The sequence below is a fragment of the Sus scrofa genome, chromosome 14 (assembly GCF_000003025.6).
Source record: "Sus scrofa isolate TJ Tabasco breed Duroc chromosome 14, Sscrofa11.1, whole genome shotgun sequence".
NCBI lineage: Eukaryota > Metazoa > Chordata > Mammalia > Artiodactyla > Suidae > Sus > Sus scrofa.
The window spans coordinates 95,925,286-95,946,057 of NC_010456.5; the positions used below are offsets into that span (position 1 = coordinate 95,925,286).

The window sequence follows — 20,772 nt, forward strand, 5'->3', positions numbered from 1 at the left end:
AACATGTTTCAAACAAAATAAAATTAAAAAGAAAAAAAAAGAGTCATCAAAAATCATAAAATGTGGGCAAGGGATGTTAGGAAATAAATAGACCCTTTTTTTGTTTGTGTCTCTTCTTAATTTTAATATAGTAATGAAGTGTTTGAACCTACAGGACCATCAAGCTAAAACACACAATTATAGGAAGGGGTTAGCATACTTAAAAAAACAGGGCAACCACAAGCCAAAACCAAACACTGCATTCACAAAAAATGAAAAACAAAAAAACAAAACAAACAAAAAAACCATTCAAGCAGATAATAACTGGAGACCATCCAACCAAAGAAAAAAAAAAAAAAAAAAGAAAGAAAGAAAGAAAGGAAGAATGGAGAACCATAGAATCACCTGGAACACAAGGTTCAAAATGGCAATAAATAGTCATCTATCAATTATCACCTTAAATGTCAATGGACTGAATGCCCCAATCAAAAGACACAGAGTAGCTGAGTGGATAAAAAGGCAAAAACCTTCAATAGGCTGCCTACAAGAAACTCACCTTAGGACAAAGGATACATATAGATTGAATGTGAAGGGGTGGGAAAAAATATTTCATGCCAATAGATGTGACAGGAAAGCAGGAGTTGCAATACTAATATCAGACAAAATAGACTTTAAAACAAAAGACATAAAGAAAGACAAAGAAGGACACTATTTAATGATTAAGGGATCCATCCAAGGAGAGGATGTACTATCATCAATATATATGCCTCAAATACAGGAGCACCCAGTTACATACAACAAATATTAACAGACATAAAGGGAGAAATTGATGGGAATACTATCATAGTAGGAGACTTTAATACCCCCCTCACACCAATGGACAGATCCTCTAGACAGAAAACCAATAAAGCAACAGAGATCCTAAAGGAAACAATAGAAAATTAGACTTAATTGATATCTTCAGGACACTACATCCAAAAAAATCAGAATACACATTCTTCTCAAATGCACATGGAACATTCTCAAGAATCGACCACATATTGGGACACAAAAATAACCTCAACAAATTTAGGAGCATAGAAATTATTTCAAGTATCTTCTTTGACAACAATGCCGTGAAACTAGAAATCAACCGTGGGAAAAGAAATGAGAACAAACCTACTACATGGAGACTAAACAACATACTAGTAAAAACCAATGGGTCAATGAGGAAATCAAGAAGGAAATTAAAAAATACCTTGAAACAAATGATAATGAAGACACAGCCTCTCAAAAATCTATGGGATGCTGCGAAAGCAGTGCTCAGAGGGAAATTTATAGCGATACAGGCATTTCTCAAAAAAGAAGATCCCAAATTGACAACTTAACCCTCCACCTAAATGAATTAGAAAAAGAACAAAATAGACCTAAAGTCAGCAGAAGGAAGGAAATTATAAAGATCAAAAAGGAAATCAATAAAATAGAGATTCAAAAAACAATAGAGAAAATTAATAAAACTAAGAGCTGGTTCTTTGAAAAGGTAAACAAAATTGACAAACCCCTTGCCAGACTCACTAAGAAGAGGAGAGAAAGAACTCAAATAACCAAAATTATAAATGAAAAAGGAGAAATCACAATGGATACTGCAGAAATAAAAAATCCATAAGAGAATACTATGAACAATTATATGCCAACAAATTTGACAATCTGGAAGAAATGGATAATTTTCTAGAATCTTATAGCCTGCCAAAACTGAATCAAGAAGAAAAAGACCAACTGAACAGACCGATCACTAGAAATGAAATTGAAGATGTCATAAAAACACTCCCCACAAATAAAAGTCCAGGACCAGATGGCTTCACAAGTTAATTCTATCAAACATATAAAGATGATGTGGTGCCCATCATCCTTAAACTCTTTCAAAAGGTTGAAGAAGAAGGAATACTCCCAAAGACATTCTATGATGCCGCCATCACCCTCATTCCAAAACCAGACAGAGATACCACCAAAAAAGAAAACTATCAGCCAATATCTCTGATGCAAAAATTCTCAACAAAATCTTAGCCAACTGAATCCAACAACATATCAAAAAGATTATACACCATGACCAGGTAGGGTTCATCCCAGGTTCACAAGGATGATTCAACATATGCAAAACAATCAACGTCATACACCACGTTAACAAAAGAAAAGTCAAAAATCATATGATCATCTCAATAGATGCAGAAAAAGCATTTGGCAAAATCCAACATTCATTCATGATCAAGACCCTCGCCAAAGTGGGTATAGAGGGAACATTCCTGAATATAATCAAAGCCACTTATGATAAACCCACAGCAAATATAAGACTCAATGGGGAAAAACTGAAAGCCTTCTCCCTCAAATCTGGAACAAGACAGGGATGCCCACTCTCACCACTGCTCTTCAACATCGTTTTGGAAGTCCTAGCCACAGCAATTAGACAAACAAAAGAAATAAAAGGCATCCATATAGGAAGAGAAGAAAGAAAACTGTCCCTGTATGCAGATGACATGATACTATACATAGAAAACCCTAAGGACTCAAGCCAAAAACTACTTGAACTGATTATTAAATTCAGCAAAGTAGCAGGATATAAGATTAACATTCAGAAGTCAGTCACATTTCTGTATACCAAGAGTGAAATATTAGAAAAGGAATAAAAAAATACAATACCTTTTAAAATTGCACCTCACAAAATCAAATACCTCAGATACACCTGACCAAGGAAGGAAAGGACTTATATGCCGATAATTATAAAACTTTAATCAAAGAAATCAAAGAAGATGTAAAGAAATGGAAATATATTCCATATTCCTGGATTGGAAAAATCAATATTGTAAAAATGGCCATACTTCCCAAAGCAACCTACAGATTCAATGCAATCCCTATCAAATTACCCAGGACATTTTTCACAAAATTAGGACAAACAATCCAAACATTTATATGGAACCACAAAAGACCCAGAATCGCCAAAGCAATCCTGAGAAACAAAAACCAAGCAGGAGGCAGAACTCTCCCAGACTTCAAGAAATGTTACAAAGCCACAGTTATCAAAACAGTGTGGTACTGGTACCAAAACAGACAGACAGACCAATGGAACAGAATAGAGAATCCAGAAATAAACCCTGACACCTATGGACAATTAATCTTTGACAAGGGAGGCAGGAACATCAAATGGGAAAAAGAAAGTCTATTCAGCAAGCATTGCTGGGAAACCTGGACAGCTGCATGCAAAGCAATGAAATTAGAACACACCCTCACACCATGCCCCAAAATAAACTCAAAATAGCTGAAAGACTTAAATATACAACAGGACACCATCAAACTCCTAGAAGAGAACATAGACAAAACACTCTCTGACATCAACATCATGAATATTTTCTCAGGTCAGTCTCCCAAAGCAATAGAAATAAGAGCAAAAATAAACCCATGGGACCTAATCAAACTGAAAAGCTTTTGCACAGCAAAGGAAACCCAAAAGAAAACCAAAAGACAACTTACAGAATGGGAGAAAATAGTTTCAAATGATGCAACCGACAAGGGCTTAATCTCTAGGATATACAAGCAACTTATACAACCCAACAGCAAAAAAGCCAATCAATCAATGGAAAAATGGGCAAAAGACCTGTATAGACTGTCCTCCAAGGAAGATATACAGATAGCCAGCAAACACATGAAAACATGCTCAACATCACTGATTATGAGAGAAATGCAAATCAAAACTACCATGAGATACCATCTCAACCAGTCAGAATGGCCATCATTAATAAGTCCACAAATAACAAATGCTGGAGGGGCTGTGGAGAAAAGGGAACTCTCCTGCACTGTTGGTGGGAATGTAAACTGGTACAGCCATTATGGAGAACAGTTTGGAGATACCTTAGAAATCTATACATTGAACTTCCCTATGACCCCACAATCCCACTCTTGGGCATATATCCGGACAAAACTCTACCCCTTTAAAGGAGACACATGCACCTGCATGTTCATAGCAGCACTACTCACAGTAGCCAGGACATGGAAACAACCCAAATGTCCATCAACAGAGGATTGGATTCGGAAGAGGTGGTATATATACACAGTGGAATACTACCCAGCCATAAAAAAGAATGACATAATGCCATTTGCAGCAACATGGATGGAACTAGAGAATCTCATAATGAGTGATATGAGCCAGAAAGACAAAGACAAATACCATATGATATCACTTATAACTGGAATCTAATATCCAGCACAAATGAACATTTCCACAGAAAAGAAAATCATGGACTTTGAGAATAGACTTGTGGCTGCCCGACATGAGAGGGAGGGAGTGGGATTGGAAGCTTGGGCTTATGACACAACTTAGAATAGATGTACAAGGAGATTCTGTTGAGTAGCATTGAGAACTTTGTCTAGATACTCATATTGCAAGAGAATAAAGGGTGGGGGGAAATAATGTATACATGTAAGAATAACTTAACCCCCATGCTGTACAGCAGGAAAAAATAAAAAAAAGAAAATATTCAAAAACTATTCCCTTTCCATTAAAAATGCTCTTTGGATTAGCAAAGCTATGGTCAAGTTAAACTTGCAAAGAAGCTTCATAAATTAAAGTGCTATCATTGGACACCTCACTGAAATTACCTAAAGATTCTAGAGACTAGTAAATCTAAAGAATATTAAATGTTAAATGAATATGGAAGAGGGAAATCAGCAAAGAAAAACAAAAACAAAAACACATGTCCACGTATTTGCAATGTATTTACCATTCAGCATTCTATTTGTTGAAATAATGATAAGTCAATAAATGAAAGATGTTCTAAAGCTTAATAATAAATGAATCTATGCCTGTACGGTTAAAGAATATCATGCCAAAGATTTAATAAACATTGTCATTTTGTACAGGTACTTTCATAGATGCTGGGACTTAATAAACCTGAGTTAAAATAGGCAGAGGATATGAACCTGCTGAGTAGGGGCACTTTTGAAGCTTTTGTTTTATGTGAATTTTTTCCCAATAGAGTTTTTGATCATAGAGGAAGGAGTGACAGATTTATAGCTCTATTTCCTTTATCTTCTTTTCTGGCAGCCTTAGTTGAGGAAGATTAAGGAGGAAGATGCTATTAGTTCAGAGTAAAAATAATGATGTTAAGAATGTTTTCCATCTAGAAAATTAAAGTATGAAATTAAATGAATGGTATAGGTTTCCATTGCAAAATTAAGATGATGGAGCCCTCTTTGACAGATTTTAGGAAGAAGACAGCCAGAGACAGATACAAATATAAGATCAAGATAAAATTAATTAGGTATAGCACATTTTGTTGTCTATTTCTTTTATTTTTTTTAATTTTATTGAACTATATTTGATTTGTTGTGTTAATTTCTGCTGTGTAGTAAGTGATTCAGTTATACATATATGCATATCCACTCCATATAAATTATCATAGAATATTGAATATATTTCCCTGTGCTATGGAGCAGATTCATATTGACTACATATCCCATATACAATAGTGTGCATATGTTAATCCCAAGAATATATATTATTTAAAGTTAGATAGTATAGACTATTTACAGAATTATTGAATTTTAAAGCTGAAAGGAACCTTATTATTGATAATTCAGTATTTTCTTTCATAATCTGTGCAGTAGATTTAGACATAAATACATAGGCAAAGGGTCAGTCTTTAATATTTAGCACTTGTCTATGGTAAAATGAGAAAAATGAAGCAAAATAAAGCAGTGGAGTTTTTTTGTTTGTTTTGTTTTGTTATTTTCACCAAAGCTAACTGTATTCATTTTACTGTAATATCTAATATCATCCCCTTTTTGTAACTTTAGATTTTTGTTCTAAGTCTATGAAAAAATACCATGGTTATTTTGATAGGGATTACATTGAATCTGTAGATGGCTTTGGGCAGTATGGATGTTTTAACAGTACTAATTATTCCAATCCCAAGAAAGGTATATCTTTCCATTTATTTATGTCATCTTCCATTTCTGTCATCAGATGGAAGTACAGGTCTTTTACCTGTACAGAGCACAGGTCTTTTACTTCCTGGGCTAAATTTATTCCTTTATATTTATTCTTTTCAATACAGTTGTAAATTGAAGTGTTTACTTGATTTTTCTTTCTGAGAATTCATTATAAGTGTAGGAAACACAACAGATTTCTGTATATTAAATTTATATCCTGAAACTACTGAATTTATTTATTAGTTCTAATAGTTTTTTGTTTGTTTTGGTAGAGTTTAGGGTTTTCTTTGTATAGTATTATGTCATCCACAGATAGTGACAATTTTACTTCTTCCCTTCAAATTTGGATACATTTTATTTATTTTTTCTTGTTTAATTGCTGGGGCTAGTACTTCAAATACTATGTGGAAAATTAGCAGTAACAATGGCATCCTTGTCCTAATTCTTGATCTGAGAGGAAAATCTTTTATCATACCACTGAGTATGATGTTAGTTGTGGATTTGTTACAATGGCCATTATTATGTTGTGTGTATTCCCTCTCTACCAATTTTTGGAGTTTTTTGTTTGTTTTATGAATGGATGTTGAATTTTGTTAAATTCTTTTTTGTATCTGTTGAGATGATCATATGATTTTTATCCCTTCCTTTGGTAATGTGGTGTATGACTGATTGATTTGCAAATATTGAACCATCCTTCCATCCCTGTAATAAATTACACTTGATCATGATGTATGATCCTTTTAATGTATTGTTGAATTCAGTTTGCAAATATGTTGTTGACAACTTTTGCATCTATATTCATTAGGAATATTGGCCTGCAATTTTTTTTCTTTCTTTTCTTTCTTTCTTTCTTTCTTTCTTTCTTTCTTTCTTTCTTTCTTTCTGTTTCTTTCTGTTTCTTTCTTTCTTTCTTTGTTTCTTTCTTTCTTTGTTTCTTTCTTTCTTTTTTTCTTTCTTTCTTTCTTTCTCTTCCTTCCTTCCTTCCTTTCTTCCCTTCTTCCTTTATTTCTTTTTCTTTGTTTCTTTCTTCTTATATGTCCTTTTCTGATTTTGATATCAGAGTAATGCTGGCCTCATAGAATAAGTTTGGAAGCATTCCTCCATTTTCTATTTTTTGAAATAGTTGAGAAGGATAGATAGTAACTCTTTTAATGTTTGGTAGAATTCCCCTGTGAGGACTTCTGCTATTACAGTTTTTTTGTTGGGAGTTTTTTTTTTTATTATTGCTTTAATTTCATTAGTAGTAATTGGTCTGTTTACATTTTCTATTTCTTCCTTATTCAGTCCTGGAAGGTTGCATGTTTCTAGGAATATATTTATTTCTTCTAGGTTGTCCTTTTGGGGGGGGCACATATAATAGTAGTAGTCCTATGATTGTATTTCTATGATATCAATTGTAACTTGTCCTCTTTCATTTCTAATTTTGTTTATTTGGGCCCTCTCTCTTTTTTTTTCTTGATGAGCATGGCTGAAGGTCAGTTTTGTTTATATTTTCCAAAAAAAAAAAACTTTTAGTTTTGTTAATCATTCCATTCCTCTTTAGTCATATTTATTTCCACTCTGACTTTTATCATGTCCTTTCTTCTAAAAACATTGAACTTTGTTTGTTCTTTTTCTAATTCCTTTAGGTATGAAACAAGGCTGTTTGATATTTTTCTGAATCACTATAAATTTCCCTTTTAGAAATTTTTTTATTGTGTCCTTTAGATTTTGGAAAGTTGTGTTTCTATTTTCATTCCTTTCAAGGTATTCTTTTTAACTTCCTCTTTGATGTATTTGTTGACTGTTTTGAGGAGGAGGGGAAAAGAAAAGAATAATTTTACTGTTTTACCAGGCAAAGGGAGAGCAGAGAGATCATGACTTCAAAAACTCATGTGTCCCTATTTTTTTTTTTTATGTAGCATGTTGTTTAGTATCTGCATGCTTGTGTTTTCTGCAGTCTTCTTCCTGTAATTGATTTCTACTTTTATACCATTGTATTGGAAAAATAACACTCAGTATGATTTCAGTCATCTTAAATTTATTGAAACTTGTTTTGTGGCTAGCATGTGATCTATTATGAGTAAATCTCCATGTAGCCCTGAAAAGAATGTGTAATCTTGGTTGTTTTGGATGGAGTGTTCTACTGATATCTATTTAGTCCATGTGACATAATTTGTCATTTATCTCCATGTAGCCCTGAAAAGAATGTGTAATCTTGGTTGTTTTGGATGGAGTGTTCTACTGATATCTATTTAGTCCATGTGACATAATTTGTCATTTAAGGTCAATGTTTCTTCATTGATTTTCTGTCTGGATGAAATAAGTGGGGAATTAAATTCCTCTACTATTTTTTGGCCATACCTGCAGCATGTGGAAATGCCCAGGCCAGGGGTTGAATTTATGCCACAGCAGGTTCTATAATCCACTGCAACACAAGGGAACTCTAAATTCCCCTACTATTATAGTATTAGTGTCAATTTGCCAGTTTAAGCCTGTTAATATTTGCTTTATATATTTAGGTCTACTCTTAGGTTAGGTGTGTATATGTTGAAAAATATCTTATAACATCATGTAAAACAATTCTTTGTCTTTTGTTATACTCTTTAAAGTCTATTAAAGTCTGTAATCAATGTTTCACTTGAGCAAAATTTTCTAATCACTATTGGACATAGGATAATAGGGGTCATGGTAACATCAATAATTAAAATTATAATAGAAAAAAAGCATAATTCTAGTACAGTTGTGTGACAGTTAATCTCAAAACTCTAGGAAAACTTTTAAAAGCTTTGAGTAGTGGGAAATTGTGTTTATAACAATCCCACCATCTTAACATCTCTTCTTTTAGAGTCTTAAGTTGGTAAATGAACCAATAATTTGACTTCTATACCCAGGCCAATATCCATTTATCTCCTAAGTTTTGAACTATTATAGCCATGGTATGTCTTGCATTTGCATCCAGTAAAAGCCTTAAGTTCTCCTAAGATTTGGAAAAATCTCCTAGTAGTGTTCTTTACTATATTTCATGATTCAGCCCACTATAGTTTCAGTGTCCCAAAGCACAGCTCTGACCTTGTCATCAGAGGCCTTTTCATTGTGAACTGGTTTATTGGGCCCTTGAGGTCCCCTAGCTTCAAGCTGTAGTCATTCTTTTTCTTTTTATTAAAAAACATATATTCTATAATATTAAAAAAAACTGAACTGCTCTTCTCTCAACATAATCTATTTTTTTCTTATCATGTCATCCCTGATACTGTTTTTAACCTATGTGTCAGTTTAAGTTATCATCAGTTGAATGTTATCTACTACCAAGACATGCCTTAAATTTCTAATCTTTATGTAAAATATTTCCTAATAGTAACACCAGTACATAATTACTTACTCTAAATTCCAAAGTCTGCAAAACTCTAGTCTGACTCACATTATAGCTATTTATATTTGTCTCATATCAGTTTTATAGGATTTCCTTAATATACAAAGAATTCTGTCATATTAATCCCAACCCACACTGAGCTTTGCATATAATAAACACAATTAAATAATCTTAATGTCCTTAATAACTACTTGTGAAAAACTTATGAATTTCTAAATATATACCTAATAATGTTTTCAAATCAGTACTCTCATCTTTAGGCAACTTCTGTAAACATACCATTCATCATTTAAGTACAGTTTTAGCTCTGGCCAGCCATTTCTGTTAATTTTATTTCATTATTTAAAAAACATTCCTAGGGAGTTCCCATTGTGGCTCAGTGGGTTAAGGACCTGACATTTTCTCTCTCAGAAGGCAACTTTGATCCATGTCTTCACTCAGTGGGTTAAGGAGCCAGCTGTGGCTATGGCATAGGCCTGAGCTGTAGCTCCAGTTCGACTCCTAGCCTGTGAACTTCCATATGCTGCAGGTGCAGTCATTAAAAGAAAAGAAAAGAGAGAGATTTCTGTAACACACTGGTTCTTACTTCTTTTCACTGTCCTCCAGTTTATTTTTGAAATAACAATGATTTTTCATTTTGTAAAAATAATACATATATTGGAAGAAAAATCAAGATAAACTTTTCATTCCTGTGAGGAATCAATAAAATTTGCCTTTGCTTTACAAAAAATAAAATCAGTTCTTACTGAAGTTGCTAAAAAAAAATGTTCCCCCTATTATTAAGCAATCCAAATATGCGGTTTCTAGAAAATACTCAGTTCCTCTTAGACTGAAGATGTATGCTATAATCAACACTGTTTGTATCAATAAATTATTTATAAATGCTTCATTTTGCACACTGCATCTTAATAATTATCTGAAAAACTTATGACAATTATTTTTACCTTTATTCAGATTACAAAATTCATACATACTTATTGCAAAAATTTCTTCCCTTACTTTCTATTCTCAACCTTAACTTTTCAAAGATAACCTTCAACAACTATTGATACATGTCATTCATGAACTTTATGTATGTCAAAATGTATTCATACATGTATACTAGCTTACAGATATGAAAATATACATTCAGTGTACTATACTAAATACTTTTAAATTTGGAAAATATTTCACATGTCTAGGTATATTTGCATAATGGTTACCTTAAATATTTACCCCCAGACAATTTATACAGTGTTTTTTTTTCTGTTTTGTTTCACGAATGTAGCAATTTAAGAGAATTAAAGATATAATTGCCATGACTTATTTTTGCCACTAGTTATTAAAAATAAACCAAAATTTCACTAACTCATTCCTAAACTTTTTTGAGTCCCTAAACTCTTACTAATATACTTGGTGGAACTATACTTGGTATATTTATGACCTTCTTATACAGTAGAATAGAATCTATTCCAACATGAGATTAAAATGAGTGTTATATATTAGCCAAGGGAATGCTTGCCTTCATCATGATTCTTTATTGTTGGAATTTATTGCAAGCTAAGTTCTATCCATGCTTCTAACCATTGCATAGGGAACTAAAGTTGACAAGAGTTCCAGGTGACCTGGTTATATCTAATTTATGAGCACTTAGCAGGGCTAAGTGGGGGCTCAGTGCACAGTCCATTTGATCCTCTACTTGCAAAGACTGTGACCTTTCTGTCCCAGTGCTAATACACAATATAGTATTAAAAGTTGAGATGAAATAGCTTTATAGGTCTCTCTTGCTATATTTATAAGATAAATAACTTTTAGAAGAACATAAATTGTCATCTGATTGTCTTCCAAGAGGTGTGCCAAGGGCTAATAGTACAAGTATTTATTCTGTTTTTTACTTTATAATTGAAATATGCAGGACTTCCTTAAACAGCCTATTGTAGCAAACTCTTTAAAACAGGTAGTAAAGATAAAGGTTGTCTGATTCAAATTCTTTCCCCCAAACCACTAAGACCTAGGTTTTTGTTAAGTGTTTTTTTTGTTTGTTTTTTTTTTTAGCCTCAAATTTGTAGATTTTCAGTGATGGGGCTTGATTTTTAGGATGGTCCGTTCTATTCTGTGCCACTTTAGAGTAGTAGAAAAATCTCTAGTTTTTTATATAGAAAAAATATGCTCTGTAGCACTTTTTATTCGTTGTTATTACTTTTGTTCTCTGAGACTACAATGAATAAACTAATTAATTGATGTTTTTATAACAACCATTTAGATGTCAGATGAATCTTATGACTTTTAGCTTAAAGATCTCAAATTTTATCACACATTCTCAAGGTGATTAGACCTCACATCCTATTTGCCTATAAATTGGTACTTATTATAATCTACCTATGTCTTCATATGATTTTGTTAATGAATATGAAGTAGTTTGAATTATTATTTCAGTAGTTCATTTACAGTGTTGGCATGGGAAATCATTTACTCATCAAAAATTTCACTATTATATTTTCACATTAATATTTGTAGCCATTTATTTTTATTTTGGCTAAGTTTTTTGTAATATAAATGATTTTAATTTATTATTGTAAAAGTATAGAAACATTCTGATTCATTAAAACAATTTTGAACTTTGCCTTTTGTCATTAAATGTATTATATATCTTTTTGAGCTTTGTAACATTCACAGGTTTTGCACACGTGACTTTAATATCCTTCTATATGTTAGTGGTTAAATATGAAATAGGTTGTATATAAAGACACTGAGCTATATGTCACTTCACTAGAAAACTTCCTCCATATGATAACAATGCTTCAATTTATTCTTTCTAGGTACAGTTATTCAAGTACAGTACAATTCAACTGCCTTTCTCTTTATTGCTCATAAAGATATCCTGAGGTTAAACAATGTTTTATTCAAACTAAGCATAATTTCTAAAGCATTCTCATTTAGAAATGAGACACTTTTGAAGTTACCATTGTGGTACAATAAAAACAAATCCTGCTAGGAACCATGAGGTTGCAGGTTGGATCCTGAGCCTTGCACAGCAGGTTAAGGATCCACGTCTACATGAGCTGTGGTGTAGGTCTAGACACAGCCTGGATCCTGCATTGCTATGAGATAGCCTGGGAATCTCCATCTCCATATGCCCCAAGTGTGGCCCTAAAAAGCAAAAAAATGAAAAAATTTAAAAAATAATAAAAAATCGAGACCTTTTTAATGAGCTGATCCTACTTTCCAGTGATCATTGCTATATTTGTAATTGGTTTTAATCCAAATATTTCATAATTTATATTGTATATTATAATATTATTATAATACAAGCTTGTCAGTTTGTATTTTATATATTCATTTTTTTAACTTTTTTGGAAATTTATCTTTTTATAAATAAAAAGATAGTTTAAATGTTTTATGTGCTAATATTCACCTTACACAGGGTAAGCTCATATAATACTTATGATGATTATATCATATCATTGTTTATTATTATCCCTATTTTTAAAGATGAGGAAACTAAGCACAGAGAGATTTTGCATCTGAATCACATAGTTAGTAGGTTATGGAACCAAGGCTAGAAGCCAAGCAGTAAAACTCAGGTAGTATTCAATTGTTCTAGGCACAGTGCTAGTTACTGGGTAAAAAGATTTGGTCATGTCCAAAATAACACCCCAGGCTTTATGAAACTTACAGTCCAGTCAAGACAAACTCAAATATATAAAATGTTTAATATGCCATGTGGTGCATGGGAAATGCAGTAAAAGCAATAAATAAATAAGAAAGTTGAAAGAAGAGAGTGGACTGAGGACATGTTATTTTAGACACCGTGAACAGAACAGACCATTCTGATAAAATTATTCATAGAGACAATTGTATAAACTCAAAAAGATTTCAAATATCACAAAGGAATATTTTGTAGCATTAAACACTTTGACTATAGAGTCAGAGATGTAGGTTTGCACCCAACACTTGCAAGCCCTAAGCCATGGCATCTGAGTAATGCCCCCTTGATGACACTATTCCTCTTCTAAGAATTTATCATAAAAGAGATTAAGCAAGTGAAAACATGTTTATGTATAAAATATTTATTGAAATATCATTTGCAATGACAAAAACTGACAACATAAAACATCTCATTGTAACTTTTTACTTAGACCAAGTATGCTATAGACCTTTATTGGAATATTGTTAAATCACATATGTAGCTTCATAGTATATATCAAAGTGCTAGAGTAAATATTTACAAACACGGGATGATATTCACGTATGGGGGAGGGGTGTGTGTAACAGGAAAGATAAAAAAAGATTAGCAAAATAAGCATGTAACTGTATAGAACTAGTAAGTTTGACTGGGTTTTAGATTTTGTTCTTTGGGTTTATCTATGTTTTAATTTTTATAAGATATGAACATTTAATATTTTGGAAAAAATATGGATGAACTCAAATGTTATCTATAACGTGGTTATTATCATTAATACATTGTTTTTATAAATTACAAGTTTATATCATTACCTCTTTAACTTTTGGACAGATAAAAAAAGGCACCTGTTGTGATTATGTTCATTATTGCTCCTCTAATTATGAACATAATGCTACCTGAGATTCTATATTTTGAAAATTGAGCAATGAAATAATCATGATTGTTTTTTTCTTTCTTGAAATAGTGCAAAATGGTTCAATTTTTATAGATTACTATCATTTAAAAATGAATAAGCATAAAAAAATTATTAAACAAGTGCTTTGACAGCAATGAGAAGCTTCAGTTTCAATTGTTTTTTTAAAAAGATACAATTTCTGCATTGTAGCCGCCAATGAACATACACTCCATCGTGGTGCAAGTCCAGTGCATCAACAAAAAAGTGGGCACTGTTATCTACCATGAAGTTCGAATCGTGGTGAGAGACAGGAATGACAACTCACCCACATTCAAGCATGAAAGCTACTATGCCACAGTGAATGAGGTCAGTGTCTATCTACCTCTCTGTTTCCTTCTTATGGATGTGTGTAACTGTATACTATAAATATTTTGGAGTTATTCCTCTTCCATATTAACTGTAACTGTTTAGAAATATACAGAAAACATTTTTTAAAATAGTGCTTTAGAAGAAATAAGTTCTTGGTGACTTCTGATAGGATCTCAGGAGTTCGCTATAGGAAAAGAATTGATTTGTTTATAATAATGACCAAAACATTGGTATTTCTAATCATCTTGAACAATTTAATGCCTGAACCTAGATGCATATATGCTTACTGAGGCTTAATGGGAGCTGTTTATTCTCATGGTAAGGTGATGGACTAGTTATCTTTTATTTCTGTGTCTCTGAAGTGGTAACAGAAATTAAATACTAAAAGAAAATATATATCTGAGATCCTATTAATTCAAAGTTATTTCTTCAACTTTAAAATCAAGTTCTGGCATAGTAAAATATTTAAATATAAATTAAAACTAAATTCTTATAAGAAAATGCTGATCAAACTATTTTAAAATACTTGAAAAAATAAAAACATTGCCTTTATTAGAACATGCTTTTTTATTATTTTGCTTTGTTTTATTTTCCCTTTAATCCAAAATCCATGAGCCAAAAGCCCTATTTATGGTAATTTTTTAAAAAATAGTGGTTATTTTTTTCTAATTTCATTAATTTAGAAAGTATGTGTAAGTACCTCTAATATCATGTATAATGTGAACTTTAGACACACAAAAAATGGACCACATTTTAGTAGTTCATATTTTAGCAAATCATCTTTACCTCCACAATTTTTTTTTTAATCTTAAAAATATATACCTAAGGAGGTCCTGTTGTGGCTTAGTGGGATACCAACCCAATTAGTATCTATGAGAACATGGGTTCAATCCCTGACCTTGCTCAGTGCCTTAAGGATCCGGCATTGCCATGAGCTATGGTGTAGGTCACAGATGTGGCTCAGATCTGGTGTTTCTGTGGCTCTGGCTACAGCTGGCAGCTGCAGCTCCTATTCAGCCCCTAGCCTGGGAACCTCCATATACCGCAGGTGTGGACTCTCCCAAAAAACCACACACACAAAAAACCTTCTACATGCTTTTTGAAATTATTTATATCTTATTTACCTCAACATTTTCTATTTCATTAAAAATAATAGGAGAGGGTACTAGTCAGTCAATTCCCAACTTTTTTGAGCTACCTTTTATTTAACATTTATGCTAAAACAGACAGATGCCAAGTAATGCAGTTGATAATGTTATGCAATTAATTATTTTAGCATCTTATTTTAGCATCTGAAGTCGACTTTTTGAATGAAATTTAGCTTTGTTTACTTCAGTGCTAGCTTTATTTGGGTATAAACTGAGAGTCAGATGAATTATCTTATGCAACAGGTCTAATTTTAAAATTCACCCTTATACCATATTTAGCTATTGTTTTTTTGTGTGTGTATGGTGTGATTGAGAACTGCATCTTATATATATTTTTTTTAAATTGTTATTTCCCCAATACAATTTATTTGTTCCTCTGTACAGCATGGTGACCCAGTTTTATCTTTAGTTCATTTATTCGTAAACAATTTATAGTGTTCAATTTGAATTCAAAGTATCGTATATAATTTGACTACTTCCACTTTCCCATCTAATTTGTTAGCACCTTGCTGAAAACTAATCTTGTCAATTATTATTTTAATCAGTCACTCTCTGATTCAAAAATTGTGTAAGGAGTTCCCATCGTGGCTCAGTGGTTAACGAATCCGACTAGGAACCATGAGGTTGCGGGTTCGATCCCTGGCCTTGCTCAGGGTGTTACGGAACCGACATTGCCATGAGCTGTGGTGTAGGTTGCAGACATGGCTCAGATCCCGAGTTGCTGTGGCTTTGGCGTAGACCGGCAGCTACAGCTCCGATTCGACCCCTAGCCTGGGAAACTCCATGTGCCACGGGAGCGGCTCTAGAAAAGGCAAAAAGACCAAAGGAAAAAAAAAAAAGTGTAATTTCTTATTATAGTCAGGAAAAACATCATCTATCTCCATTGGCTGACTTTCAAGGCCTTCCGTAATCCGATTTTTTGTCAATTTTTTTTTCTTTGTCTTTTTAGGGCTGCACCTTGGCATATGTAAGGCTAGGGGTCAAATCAAGCTGCAGCTACTGGGCTATGCCACAGCCACAGAAAAACGGGATCTTAGCCATGTCTGCGACTCACACCACAGCTTGCAGCAAGGCAAGATCACCAACCCACTGAGCGAGGCCGGGGATTGAACCCACATCCTCATGGATACTAGTTGGGTTTTTTACCACGAATCATGACGGGAACTCCCTATCAATGTATTCTTAGCTTCAGTTTCTGTCTAATAATGTTTCATTCTGTTCAGATTAACTTCCTCATGTCTTACAGACATATCCAGTATTTTGGCTTTGCTCATATTGTTCAGTTTACTTAGAATGGAATACTCCCTACATTGCAAGTCTGTAAGTTTTATTCATCTTATAAAAATTAACTAATGATCCATTTCCATTTCCTATTTCTATAGTCCACCCAAAGTATATACATTCATTTATCTTAAATTTCCCCAAACTCTTAAACTCCTAAAACATCTGGATAAATGTCAATCAGATTGATACCATTTATAGAAACATTAAACTTTTTTTCTTTTTTTTTTTAATTTTATTTTCCCACTGTACAGCAAGGGGATCAAGTTATCTTTACATGTATACATTACATTTACATTTTTTTCCCCACCCTTTGTTCTGTTGCAACATGAGTATCTAGACAAAGTTCTCAATGCTACTCAGCAGGATCTCCTTGTACATCTATTCTAAGTTGTGTCTGAGAGTCCCAATCTCCTGATCCCTCCCACTCCCTCCCTCTCCCATCAGGCAGCCACAAGTCTTTTCTCAAAGTCCATGATTTTCTTTTCTGTGGAAATGTTCATTTGTGCTGGATATTAGATTCCAGTTATAAGTGATATCATATGGTATTTGTCTTTGTCTTTCTGGCTCATTTAACTCAGGATGAGATTCTCTAGTTCCATCCATGTTGCTGCAAATGGCATTATGTCATTCTTTTTTATGGCTGGGTAGTATTCCATTGTGTATATATACCACCTCTTCCGAATCCAATCCTCTGTTGATGGACATTTGGGTTGTTTCCATGTCCTGGCTACTGTGAGTAGTGCTGCTATGAACATGCAGGTGCATGTGTCTCCTTTAAAGGGGTAGAGTTTTGTCCGGATATATGCCCAAGAGTGGGATTGTGGGGTCATAGGGAAGTTCAATGTATAGATTTCTAAGGTATCTCCAAACTGTTCTCCATAATGGCTGTACCAGTTTACATTCCCACCAACAGTGCAGGAGAGTTCCCTTTTCTCCACAGCCCCTCCAGCATTTGTTATTTGTGGACTTATTAATGATGGCCATTCTGACTGGTTGAGGTGGTATCTCATGGTAGTTTTGATTTGCATTTCTCTCATAATCAGTGATGTTGAGCATGTTTTCATGTGTTTGCTGGACATCTGTATATCTTCCTTGGAGGACAGTCTATACAGGTCTTTTGCCCATTTTTCCATTGATTGATTGGCTTTTTTGCTGTTGGGTTGTATAAGTTGCTTGTATATCCTAGAGATTAAGCCCTTGTCAGTTGCATCATTTGAAACTTTTTTTCTTGAACATTATTTGGAGAGGCTAGGTTTCTTTGCAAAACTGTCTAAATATGGTTTTCCTTCCATGCATTTCTCTCTAGCCAAGTGGGGCAATCCTGCAGTCAAATACTCTACCGCTGAGTTTTACCCCCACTAGTTGAGGCAATCCTATCCCATGAATACTATGAGCATATCTTCTAATATTTCATTATGTAGACCATGTCTAATCAATGATATTTTCCTCCGTTGCTTTCACTTATACCCTCTTAACTATTTTCTTGTAAAGAATCCAAAGTTTATTTAAACATGAAAAACATAATCGCAAGAAAAAAATGAAATTTAGCAATTTTTCTCATCATTTGTTTGAGTAGTTCTTAGTTTAATTGGCTTGAATGGGTTTATATATATATTTAAATACCTCCATTGGGAAAATACGTTGAAATTTTATATATGTGTGTGTATACAGGTAGTGTGTGTATATACACACTACTGCAACTACAATACTGAGTATAAAATTTAATAGGTTTCACTGTATAAGATTGCAAGATATTTCCCATGCTATTTCTTTTTTTAGCACAAGACATTAAGTTAATGCAGTTATGATTAGAATAATCTAAATGTTTTTCAAATAAGAAAATCACTTAGGGTTTAAGAAATGTTGGCATCAAACTCTTTTACATTTCTCTAAAATCCTGAAGACACATATAAAGTCATCAAAACAGATTTATAAACTAAGTTTCTATAGTTAAGTCCTGATTACTCACTCTCCTTATTCACTGTGAGAAAAAAGAGACCTGGAGCAGCATGTGAATTGGCTACCAAGGTTTAAAATTCCTTGTTTATAAGACATAAAATATTGCAAGTATTTTTTTCTCTCTGGGTAATTAAAGATTCAATTAATTTTGGACAATTGTATCATTAAGTAATTAGTCTAGTTGGTTTGAAGAACAAACTGCATGGTCTAATTGCTGATGATCATTCTTAAGCAATTTCTGAAAGATGAATATTTTCTCTCAGTGTCCTTTGATAACACATGCATCCCTTTTCAAAAAATTCTTATGACATAATAAAAAGAAAACAAGGGCAAGTTAAGACAGGTATAATATTTACTTGAGCCTGTGAAGAATTAATATCAGGATAATATAGAGGTTATATTTGTCCTGGACTTTACTGAGCTTTTCACAGATGGAGCAATTTTTTAGTAAATATTAATTTGTTCTTTTTATCAACTTGAATGTCACCCTAAATGTACTTTGTTGCTGTGACATGATGTGATTTATTGGAAATAATTTGTTGGCATTTTCTGGAAGAATGTTTCCTTACATTTCTCTTGAGAAGTAGTTGGTTTACAGAAAGAAAGAAAGAAAAAAGAGGAAAGAAGGGAGAGAGTAATGACGAACTGTGTAGTACTGTAGTATTTACTGTTGAAAAAATCTGCATTATAAGTGGACCCTTACGATTAAAACCCATGTTATTCAAGGGTAAATTGTATATATAAAACTTCGGAACTGTATTTCTCCAAGTCTCTAGAAACTTGGAGAAATACAGTTCAGATGTAATTAAAAGGGTAGACTCAAGGAAATTGCCAGTATTTAACTACTTTTGGCATATAAATATGGCAATTGGAAAATTATAAAATTCTAAAAATAGAAAAAGTGTGTTAAATAAAATTTCACATCACTGTATTACAGCATTGTTTATATTGTGGCCTTTACTAATAAAAAATGAACTTTATATCTATTATCAGCACTATTCTAATGCTGTTTTGAATTTATTTGGTGGACAATTTCTGTTATCACTTAATTTTTGTTTATGTTAGTAGACTTTATTTTCCTGATTTGCCACTAACTTAATTCTAAGGAGTTCAGTATAATAAGCATGAATTTAAAAAGGAGAAATGGAAGGAGATGAAACTGAGGAACAAGCTAGGGGCCAGATTGAGAAAGGCACCATCAGTTATAAAGAGGAGCTTTTGGCAATAAGGGACTAGTGAATGACTTAGCAATAGAAGTGCGTTCAGATTTGCCATTTTATGCCATCATTCCTACAGGTGCATGGAGAATTTTTGGAGGAGGTAAGGCAAAAAAGAGATGGAAGGTAAAAAAAAACTCCAACTGAATGAAAATGGAAAAAAAGAGCTTATAGGAAGGATATTTAGGTGACACAAAAGGAAAAGTGCACCTATTTAAAAAATTAAAGCCCAAGTTTAGTAAATTATTAAAAATATAAATCAGAATGTGCTAAATGCAAAAGTGTTGTTTTTTTAGGCCATATCCATGTCATGTGGAATTTGGGGGCTAGGGGTCAAACCTGTATCACAGTAGTGACCCAAACCACAGCAGTAAAACACCAAAGCCTTAACCCACTGAGCCACCAGGGAATTCCCAAATTAGGAAGTGTATTGACAGTAAAAAAAAAAAAAAAAAAAAAAAAAAAAGTAATAGCTATGAACCCCTTTTTTTCAATTTTTAATTTTTTTTTTTTTTTTTTTTTTTGCTGTGGCATACAGCAGCTTGATGTGGGATCTCAGTTCCCAGATCAGGGATTGAACCCAGGCCACGGCAGCAAAAGCACTGAATCTTAACCACTAGACCACAAGGGAACTCCCTGAACTATTTTTCAAGATACCTGACTGAAAAAGAAGCAGCATTAGACCAGTAGTTAGGAGACAATGAAAGGCTCAAGTTAGAGTTTGCAGATACAAGACATTTGAGTATGTTTACATTCATATGTGATAGTACCCCATATAAAATTTCATATTAAATTTGATATTTACTTGAGGTATTTAATAGTCACTTAAAAGAGTTTTATAAAGTTAACTATTAAATCGTAAAACTGAAGGAATTCTGAGAATGAGGGAATTTCTTTCCCTTCTACCTCTAACTCCATTCCCCAAAGTAGTTGCAAGAACTAGCAAG

General features: G+C 33.1%; 1 protein-coding gene across 1 annotated transcript in view; it reads left to right on the forward strand.

The window, feature by feature from the left end:
* The window catches only part of PCDH15 (protocadherin related 15), an 857,865-nt gene that overhangs the window by 395,118 nt on the left and 441,975 nt on the right, over nt 1-20,772 (forward strand). The window contains 1 exon segment of the mRNA XM_021073535.1: nt 14,059-14,214. Coding sequence (XP_020929194.1) covers nt 14,059-14,214 — 156 coding nt within the window.